The sequence below is a fragment of the Bidens hawaiensis genome, unplaced genomic scaffold, assembly GCF_021521415.1.
Source record: "Bidens hawaiensis isolate Kalapana, Puna unplaced genomic scaffold, B.hawaiensis_p1.1 tig00044595_1, whole genome shotgun sequence".
Classification (NCBI taxonomy): Eukaryota; Viridiplantae; Streptophyta; class Magnoliopsida; order Asterales; family Asteraceae; genus Bidens; species Bidens hawaiensis.
This window is the reverse complement of record NW_027497901.1, coordinates 3,959-14,997: the sequence shown is the minus strand read 5'-3', so window position 1 is coordinate 14,997 and position 11,039 is coordinate 3,959. Positions and strand designations below refer to the sequence as shown.

Below are 11,039 nucleotides of genomic sequence, written 5' to 3'. Positions count from 1 at the left end.
ATATTATTAGATTCGAATTTCATACGGTTCCACTTGAAGGCTCCCCACTTAATTAACAAACATTCAAATTTGTCACACTTGTTCATCTTTTGATACCAATTTAATATCTATCTATCATCTGGCCAGGCAACAAGACAACTAACTACCTGATCAAAACCAAAACCTGCTTGCTTTCTTTCTTTCTTGTTTTCTCCACGACGTCGTTTCACTCACTTGGCATGAAACAATGAGGTGTTTCCACTTCACTAAATCCGACGATGAAAACGCCGTCGTTTCACGCTCCTCCGCTAGGGTTTCGTGGGCCCGGTCTCTCAGCGTCGCCTCCAGCAGCGTGGACACCACTCGCCGGTCCGAGTTCGACTCGGAGTGTACGGAGTTTCGTGACTCGGTAGGGTTTATGGAGGTGTTAACTCAGCGGCGTGGGAATGAGCTTAAGGTTTTTAAGTTCTCGGAGTTGAAATTGGCGACTAAAGGGTTTAATCGGACGCTTATGATCGGTGAAGGAGGGTTTGGTTGTGTGTATAGAGGAGTTGTTAAGGTTGGAAGTGATGGGTATTTGGATGTTGCTATTAAGCAGTTGGATCGTAATGGTTTCCAGGCATTAACTTTTTAACTCTTTGTTTATATCATCACTTTTTTTTTTTTTTTAAATTAGGATCATAGACATGCAATTGATTGTAAGATAATGGAAACTCATTAGGTATTGTGTATTATTGATGTGCACATATAATGAGGAATTAAGGATAATTATAAAGGAAGCCTAATTAAATTATATCAATTAAGTTTGATAAAAGTTATTATTAGTAGTCTAGGGTGTAAATGAACCGAACGTCCCGCGAATTGTTTGTTTATGTTTATTTAAGATGAACATGAACAAGGAATTTTGTTCTATTAACTAAATAAATGAACATGAACAGAAGCCATGCTCGTGAACATTCGAGAAGGTGTTCGTTTATGTCCGTTCATGTTTATTTATTAAAGGTTTTCTATATTTTTTTAATGGCTTCTCTAATCTTATCATATAGATTCAAGCAAAAATTATTAACTATGAAACAAAAATTTATGAGTATTATGCGATTAATTTATATGTAAAATTAACATATGAATATGAATGTTTAAGAAAAATAACACAAACTTAGTAGCCGGACCGAACCGTTGACACTGACTATTCTCGGTTAGCCAAGTTAAATAGAACATTGTTTGTGTTCATTTGTATTTGTTCGTTTCTGTTCGTAAACCATTTACGAACAAGTTCATTTCCTTAATGAACAAACATGAACAAGAAGTTCCGTTTGGTTAGATGTTTGGTGAGCCATTTGCTTGTCCAATGATAAAAGCTTAACGAACGAACATGAACAAGGCCTTGTTTGGTTTGGTTACAGCCCTATATATTACAATAAACCCTAATTGATAGTATAAGACTGATGATTCATAACAAAAATGCAAATTTATAATTTATCTTATGTATTCTATATGTTTTAGTTTTCAGGGGCATAAGGAATGGATCAATGAAGTGAACTTTTTGGGAGTGGTAAACCATCCGAATCTTGTGAAGTTAGTTGGATATTGCGCAGAAGATGATGAAAGAGGGATTCAAAGGCTTTTGGTTTATGAACTTATGACCAATAAAAGTTTGGAAGATCATTTATTAGGTAGCGGTAAATCGCCTCTTTCTTGGTTGACACGGTTAAAAATTGCTGAAGGCGCCGCTCGTGGTCTAGCTTACCTACATGAAGAAATGGACTTTCAGGTTCATGTTTTTATCATGATATCGCTACCGTAATTAGAAGATATGATATGATTGGATGTTACACAATAACTCACAAAGTTTTCATTATTCTAAATTTTGGTTATTATTTTATTATTTTTGTATACAGTTAATCTTTCGAGATTTTAAAACGTCAAATATTCTTCTGGACGAAGATTTCACTCCGAAGCTCTCGGACTTTGGACTGGCTAGACAGGGGCCTGCAGCCGGACTGACCCACATTTCCACAGTCGTAAGCTCATTTCTCTAAACACACGCACACTAACATTTTTGGAAATAATGATTAATTTATATTTTCAAAGGTTGTTGGGACGGTTGGTTATGCAGCTCCCGAATACGTACAGACGGGTAGATTAACATCCAAAAGTGACGTTTGGAGTTTTGGTGTGGTCCTATATGAGCTGATCACGGGTAGGCGGGCGGTGGAACGAAACTTGCCTCGAAACGAACAAAAACTGTTGGAATGGGTCAAACCTTATATTTCAGATTCAAAAAAGTTTCATCTTATTATTGACCCGCGCCTCGAAGGAGATTACTCGATTAAATTGGCCCATAAACTTGCATCTCTAGCAAATAAATGTCTTACTAAGAATCCTAAATCTCGGCCCAAAATGAGTGAAGTGGTCGTGATGTTAGGGAACATTATTGATGATATGTTGCCATGTCAGCAAGAACCCGAAACCCAAACTGAAACGCAGGTTGTGGACGAGAACGAAGACGGGCCGGGCCAAATCGGTTTGGTGAAAGAAGAGGGTTGTGGTGGGGGTAACTATATGAGGCGAGTTTTTGAGTTTAAAGAATTGGTTAGTTTGAGAAACCGGTCGTGTGGGAGATTGGATTGGCGGTATTGGACACACGGGAGTCATTGAAATAAATGGTCCGGTTTGGTTCGGGCTTTTGTATCATATTTGTTTTTATTCTCTAGTTGTGTCTGTCTACTTCATAACTTCCAAGTGGTTCCATTATTTCTGAAAAATGTGATAATGTTGTTAGACTAGAAAAGAAGCCCAATTCTCAATATAGTTTTAGCCTTGTTATTTAAATATAGATTTAGCCTTGAATAATTTAAGCCCAATACTCAATATAGTTTTAGCCTTCAATAGTTTATTATAACTTTAAATATAGTTTTAGCCTCCAATGATAGTAGTGAACTGGTAGAACAATTTTGTGAACCAGCTGTATTATGTTTTATATTGCAAGACCCGGAACAATTACGAACATAATTCAACAAACCTTATTAGTAGAGATTTGAGTTAGCTCTTAAATGACTCGTGTCCGTTTTTGGGCTTTGGCTCATGATTGAAGGGGGGCGGTTTTCATTATTTAATTAAAGGCTCATGTTCAGTATTTCTGTTTCTTGTTCGACTAAAGCAATTCAGTCTAGTTTCTGAACCACGTTATATTGTCATTTTGCCTCACATGATTGACAGAATGCCCATGAGCACTAAGGAAATGATAAATGTTAAGGTGTCAAATGTAATCTCCAATTACCAATTTGAAGCAGGATTGTACACATCTTATCAATCCTGTCTTTGACAATCTTTGCTAGAGAATATAAAATTTGGATAAAAGGAGCTCCTTTACCCCACAAGAGGCCTCACCCCTACATTGGAACGACTTCACAAAAGGCCTCACCCCTACATTGGAACGACTTCACAAAATGTCTAAAAGTTGATATGACTTCTACTTTAGTACTTTGTTTCGATTCAGTTGACCACTAAACTGTAGTCATCTACTTTTGAAATACTTTAAAAAAATTTGCTTTCATAGGTTTTGAATCATGGTCTTCACTTCCAAAGACAAAAGTCTTTACCACCTAGCCAATGCTAATTAACTAATTGGAATAATATATGAATAGTTAATATAAAACATATTGTAATGAAATATAAATCTATATATTTATACTTAACATCAAACATTAAACATTATTATTGCACTAAAAAATAATAAATACAATTATTGTTATTATTCTTTTATATTATTCGCATTCACTATTTCACTAAAAGGTCATACATATAATCTTGATAGGGTTTCATTCAAATCGTATTTTAATGCATAATAAATTGCTTACCTTTTGACCCGTTAGGATCATATACCAAATTGACATTGTTATTTGTTACGTCTTGATAATATTGATGAAGCATTCTCCCACTTGTACAACATATGACATACATCATGTAAAGAATGTAGAATATATAGCAGTATCTCATTGTTCTTACTATTTAAGACTTAGGCCATTCACTACAACCAAGTGTTTAGATACACAAGCATCAAACGAAATAATGCGTGGCGAGGGTGGGGTGCAAACGATCCGAGCTGCTTGTGAGCTACTCGAGATCGGCTCGTTAAAAAGCTCGATCGAGCCAGAGCCCGAGCTTGAGCCTAAAAGTAAGCTCGTTTAATAAGCGAGCCCGAGCTTCACTTACAGTGCTCGAGCCGGCTCGCGAGCCTAAACGAGCATGTCGTATATATTTAATAATTATTAATTAATATATATAATTTTATGAAAAAATAAATAAAAATAACTAAATAATACATCTTATTTTATACATAAAAATATAATAGAAAAAATATGTATAAAAATAATTATAATAATATAAAAAGTAATTGATAAATAGTAAACGAACCGAGCCCGAGCTTGAAATCTACTCACAAGCCGAACTCAAGCTTGAAAATAGAGCTCGTATCGAGCCAAGCTCGAGCTCTGTGTAAGTTAAACGAGCCAAGCTCGAGCTCTGTGTAAGCTAAGCAAAGCTCGGCTCGTTTGCACCCCTAATACGTAGTAAAATCAGTAACCCCATTCTTTATGTGGTACACATTTTGTTGGACATCAGCGATGGATTAGAATTCCATATATTGTCCATCCATTCTATTATTCAATCAAGATTACAAGCGATCAGTCAAACATCCTTTGAGCATGACCATGCATTTTAATAATTTAAACCAATGAGGGTCTAGAGATGCCAATATACCTAATGAATAAGATAACATGTCTAATCTTGACTATAAGCCTTCTATTATAGACTTATAGTACTCTGCATTGTTCCCAACAGTGGCCAGTCATAGTTAACTAGCAAATTAATTCAATTATTAATATTTTAGTAGAGGATTATATACAACTGAATGGGTCATAACTCATAAGTAGGTGTGATTCAGAATAAAGTTTCAAAAAGTGAGATAAGCCACAAAGTCAATATGTAATTGTGAGTGGGACAACTTTCAAAGTTGGCCCATTATCATAAACCAACCAGCACCCATAAAGCATTTCTCTGTTACCTTTCTAAACCTTTTTTAATCTTTTATCCAGATCGCGTTTATATAATATGTGAATTCAACATCATTCAGATGATAATACACATACTTTTACACACACACACAAAAAAAACTAAGATATATAACTTATGTGATTTTATGATTTTGAATGAATTATTATAGAGTTATATAAAAGAATTATTTCAAACAAAAACTGAAAGTAACCGGTATTGGCATTTTAAAATTTTCGTTATAGTTCATTTATATCATAACCATGATATTTTAGATAAGTATCTCTGAACTGCTTTTTCTAGTCTTACTCTACACATCTAAGTTTCTTTTCAGTCACAAGAATCATGAACATGAAAAGTTGCATTCAATATTATAAAACGAACAATTGGCCGGTCCAATGACAATATGACATGAGTGTGATGGTTAAAACTTGAGATCATGTGGTCTCACGTTCAAAAAATATTATGAAACAATTTATACATGCTTTACTATAGTTGATTTCGTCTACGTATACATGATGCATGCATAACGCCTTTTAAGTCTAAAAAAAGTATTATTGAAAACAACCTCGTGTATCATTTAGTATTTTTTTTTTTTAAAATTATGAAACTTAATGATGGATGAAAAAACAAAAAAAAAACAGCTACAAATGTCCCTTTTCACAAATAAAAATATTATAATAACATAAATATATACTCACTCATCTTGTTCCAGGAAATATTGAACAATTTAAAAATAGGATGTGGTCATTCAAATTCAAGTTTTAGATATTTTTTATAATCCTTGTGTACATACAAACTCAAACAAGATTAACCCAAAACAAACTTTACAACTATTATTCAGTTCTAGTTCTCGCACTCATTTACTATAAACGGCAGAAACCGAAGGCCGCGGGTAGGCAGCAGAACGACCACTGTCTTGAGAAACGAGCCGCCTTGTTTGTGCTTCATTGGTGGAATGTCTTCGCAACCTTGTCATTCTCTTTGGATCTTGAAGTAACTCTAGTTCTTGAACCACATCCGCCATGCTTGGTCTGAACCGCGGGTCCATTGAAACACACCGTAGGGCTAGGTTAGCCGTGGCAAGGGCCCCGTCTAAAGTGTACTGGCCCTCGAGACGGTTATCAAGAACCCGGAAAAGTTTTCGTTTGTGGGGTAGGTACGGTTTGGCCCACTCAACTAACTTTTGTTCACCCTGGGGCTGATTTTTGTCTATGGCTCTTCGGCCCGACAACATTTCTAGAAGAACAACTCCAAAACTGTACACGTCACTTTTTGTAGACAAATGACCTATAATATCCAGATATATATGACTTGTTAAAACTTGAAAATAAACACAAATAAGTAGTAGAAAAAGACATTACTCAATAGTATTAGTCTACCTGTAGCTAAGTATTCAGGGGCGGCATAACCGTAGGTCCCCATCACACGGGTGGAGACATGACTTTTGTCACCGGTGGGCCCATCTTTGGCTAACCCAAAATCCGAGAGTTTCGCATTATAATCCTGCTTAAAAAAATGAAAATGAATGATTAACCTATTTAATTTTTTAATTTTATAGTACATATTATTATATCATAGTACATCACATACCGAATCAAGTAAAACATTAGAAGTTTTGAAATCTCGATAAATCACTCTGGTTTCGGCACTATGAAGAAAAGCTAGTCCTTTAGCCGCTCCAAGAGCGGCCTTTAATCGAAGATTCCACGAAAGCATTTGAAAATGAGATCCTCCTATAAAAAAATATCAAATAAAATAAAATTAAATTAATCATATTAACATTTGATATTTAGAATGTATGAAATAATCAAAACTTATAAGAAAACATGACTTACTCCTAAACAAATGATTCTCCAAACTGCCTCTAGGCATGAACTCATAAACCAAAAGCCGATGTTCGTCCTCCAAACAATATCCAATCAAATTCACAAGATTCGGGTGCGAAAATTGCCCTAAATAGTTCACTTCCGCCTACAATAATGAAACACTATTTTCATCATAAACCGATTAATCTTAACTGACACCGAAATAATACTGAAGCGAATTCTTATTTGGTTATTCGGTTCAATTAATAAATGTAACCGGATAACCAATTCAGTTTAACTGCTTACCAGCCATTCACGGTGACCTTGATAGCTTTCGGCACTAAGTCGTTTAACAGCAACAACGACTCCAGTCCCGGGTTTGGAAGCCGCGAACGACTGTTCATCGATCCACCCTTTATAAACCGACCCGAACCCGCCTTCACCCAACACACTATCGGGTCGAAAGTTTCTAGTAGCCATTCGAAGATCCGAATAATTAAAACTCTTTAGATTACAAGATTGCAATATTTCACCTTCACTTCTCGGAACCGGTGGGACCCACGACCCCTTGCTACCACTTGAATTTCCATTATTATTGTTGTCTTCTGTACTTGCAGATCTTGAACTCACCCCTGAATTATTATTATTAAATTAAATAACTTTATTCTGATTTCAGAATATTCTCACAAATTAATTCAATTCCTAGGTAAACTTAATTCTAGATGCTGCTGATCATGAAAAGTATAATTAAAACACAGATTCCCAAAAAAAAGATAATTGGATTGTTTTTCAAAAAAGTGAAAATATAAACCGAATATTGTATCGATTTTATCATTTTGGTACCGGTTCATTAAAAATACTGAAACTGAATCCCGGAAACATGAAAAACAAATACTATACCGCTACCAATTGTGTTTTGTCGGTACAATAATGAATACCTGTGTGATAGGGGCTTTCGGCTTTGATTCTGGCACTCAAGCAAATACCCATTGAATATTATTGTTTGAGTTGAACAAGATGAAGGTGGCTATATTATATGAAAAGCAGATGTGGGTGTGAAAGAGAAGTGGGTAGAGTGGTTTGAACAGGGTGGTGGTGCCGGGTGTCGTATAAGTTTGAGATGATATTAATGGTGGGTTGGACCCGATTTGGTGCTAAATACTGGGTAGGATTAATAAGGGTGGCCGGTGTGTGGCTCTCGTTCACACTCTTTCTAGTTTCTAGTATGGGTTTGTTTCAAACACTGATCATCTATACAAGTTTCATTTTATGTTTTTAAATTTTAAGTTTTAACCAACTATGTTTTGTTTGATGTTTGAATTGACTTTGTGTTTTTCTTAGTAATTCAGATAATAATAATAATAATATTATTTTTGTGTTTGAATGAAAACAAATTTTATTTTATATTTTATGTTCGAAAGAAATACATTTACAAGCGAAGTATTTATTTATAGAAAGATCAAATTACATAGAGAGAAATATGTAATTCCATCGAGGCATATACACCCTCCAATTATTTTCTTCTTCTTCTTTTATATATACATTGTAATCCGTAAAGTATGGATGAGCAAATTCGGTATTGGTACCGATTGGTACCGGTACCGGTACCAAAATCGATACCGATTTGGTATCGTCGGTACCGAAACGGTATCAAAGTTTTGAGTTTCAGTATCGGTACCGGTACCCGGCATTTTCCAAATTTTTTATCTTCAATACCGGTACCATCCCGGTAATGAACCGAAGATTTCGGTACCGATACCAAAAAATTGCGATTTTCGGGACCGTAATTTTCGATACCGGTACAATAGCGATCTCATCCCTACCGTAAAAGTGTCTGGCTGGTCTTTTTTCTTTTTAAAGCAATTGTCACTGTGTAAAAGAAAAATTATAAGATGCATAAATAAATACTTGATCACGAATCTAGTATTACTTTTTGTGATAAATAAAGTTCCCAAATCTAAAATGCATAGATCTTGTAAGTACGACATTTAACCGCTCATACTTACTACTTACACAAGATTTACTAACTGAAGAAACACTAAGTGAACCCTGGACAGATTATAGATAATCTGGGGGTTAAGTAATGTTTCCCACGGGAATGAGGTCCAGCAGAGAGTTGTTCTTCAGGGGACCTGCAAAACAGACACCGTAAGCTCGTCACTGAGAAGGGGGGGGGTTCCTCCTTGTGACCACCCTCCGGCGTGAGAATCAGACTAGATTGCTCTGAATATAAGCGTATATTAAGAGATTGCTAGATAAGATTGAGATATCAGATGATGTCCTTACCATTCCAAGGTGTTGGAGTATTTATAGCCGAAGGAGGTTTCCTAGAAGGTACAGCCGGCTGAATAATAATCCTGTTCCATCAACAGTGGACTACGCACAGGCCATGCTGGTTGGTGGATAGGCTACGGCCAACAGTAAAGGTCGGCTGTATACTGTTCCTTTACTGCCGTCTACGCACTGTTCCACCAACTGTAGGCTGCGCACGTCCCCTCGTAAGGGTTGGTGAGTAGGCAGCGGCTAATAGTGACAAACAGTACTAGAGGGTGCTCCTCGTATTGTTGTCGGTGAGCTGTCACCCTGTGATTGGTTCATGGGCTGTTCTGGTCAATTTGTCTGTTCCGCCCATACCTTAGTAGGTATAGTACGAAAGACCTTCCAGAAGCATACGGACTGGCTCACTTGGGCGGGAGTATTCCCGCCTTGCTCATTCCTTCATGTGACTACTGAAGTCGCTAACGCCTTGTGCGTGTAGCCTTGCTGTTAGTGCGGGTAGCCTTCCCTGATGGCTTATATCCGCAGCTGCGGGAACAGGCGGGGTACTTCACCATTGGGTGGCTTTCCCTGCGGGTACAGCTGGCGTACTGCGCGTAAGGTTCTTTGAGCATGGTGGGTCCTGCTGGAGCAGTTGGTCATTGCGCAGACGTCCCTGTTCAAGGTGAGTCTTGCGGGTCCAACTGGGCTCTGCTGGGACCTACCTCTTCACTAACGATATCTACATTAACTTAGCTAAATTATAATTTATAAATGTTTCTGTTTTATGGTTTAATACTAGAAAATGTCGAAATGCACAAATAACAATATGGTTCAAGCGGTGCTCATTCGCACTTCAAGTCAAACACCAACAAATACAGCATGAATGCCTCATAATATGTAGCATTCAAAAAGTCAAATCATTGCATGTAAGACTTTATTGTGTAAACCGGTTACATAGGTCCCCAATATGAAATGGTTGTTCTGCAAGTAAAGTGATCAAATAAGCAAATTATATAAAAATATGAGGCTAGCTAGCGTACTTGATAAAGACTTACTTTTTAGATGTAAGGTCTTGAGTTTTAATCTAGGAATGAGGTACATCAGTTTGGAGTAGTGTATGAGTAGAGTTAGCATAGATCTACCATTCATTAAAAAAAGAAGAGAAATTAAATATGCTTTTGTTATCGGCTATTTAGGTAGACAATTGAATCTGTTTTGTCCATATAAATTGGTGAACAAAATAAAGGCTTTGGGATTCTATGGGTTACTAACCGCGGAAAAACGTCTAGTGTAGATTTGCATAATTGATATAATTTTGGTTGTTAGCCCTGCTTGCGGTGCGCACATATGATGTATATATGTGTGAACCCTCGGGTGGGCAAAAGTGAAATTGCACTAATTTTGACGTTATTTTACTAATCTCGTGAAAATAACGTTAAAAGTGACGGACGGTTAATCAGGCATCATGTAGTGGCGTTGATAGCTGAAAGATAAGGATACATGTACCGATCAGCCGGTGTCCCGATGATTGAGTGCTATGTGCCTTATGTCCAAGGCTTGATGCAAAACTACTATCGAGCCGGGGGTCTCACCGGAAGCAGCCTCTCTATCCCTATGGGGTAGAGGTAAGGCTGCCTACATCTTACCCTCCTCAGACCCTACCATAGCTTTGCTATTGGTGGGATATACTAAGTACGATGATGATGATGATGATATAATTTTGGTTGTACTATTTGACTATAAATGGAATTGGTGTATGTTTCTTGTCTAGCTTCTTACTAGACTTGGATGACTAATAAAATCTCGAGTAAAAAAGGTAGACATTAAAATAATAACTTAAATACGTCTTTTGAATTTCAGTTATCGTTAACATATTGATTATAAGTACAATGGTAAGTACAATAACACAAAATGTATATAACAAGTTAATTTAAAGATGGG

General features: G+C 36.6%; 2 protein-coding genes across 2 annotated transcripts; one reads left to right on the top strand and one right to left on the bottom strand.

The window, feature by feature from the left end:
• The first annotated feature begins 219 nt into the window (after positions 1 to 219).
• On the top strand, positions 220 to 2,655 carry LOC143595001 (serine/threonine-protein kinase PCRK1-like). The gene is made up of 4 exons (XM_077074161.1): positions 220 to 600; positions 1,480 to 1,750; positions 1,878 to 2,000; positions 2,071 to 2,655. The coding sequence occupies exons 1-4, from the start codon at positions 227 to 229 to the stop codon at positions 2,635 to 2,637; spliced, it is 1,335 nt and encodes a 444-aa protein (XP_076930276.1). The 5' UTR covers positions 220 to 226; the 3' UTR covers positions 2,638 to 2,655.
• Positions 2,656 to 5,796: 3,141 nt separating this feature from the next.
• On the bottom strand, positions 5,797 to 7,884 carry LOC143594999 (putative serine/threonine-protein kinase PBL10). The gene is made up of 6 exons (XM_077074160.1): positions 7,778 to 7,884; positions 7,146 to 7,471; positions 6,870 to 7,005; positions 6,625 to 6,767; positions 6,414 to 6,537; positions 5,797 to 6,321 (listed from the first exon to the last, which is right to left on the bottom strand). The coding sequence occupies exons 1-6, from the start codon at positions 7,827 to 7,829 to the stop codon at positions 5,891 to 5,893; spliced, it is 1,212 nt and encodes a 403-aa protein (XP_076930275.1). The 5' UTR covers positions 7,830 to 7,884; the 3' UTR covers positions 5,797 to 5,890.
• Between the last annotated feature and the right edge of the window lie 3,155 nt (positions 7,885 to 11,039).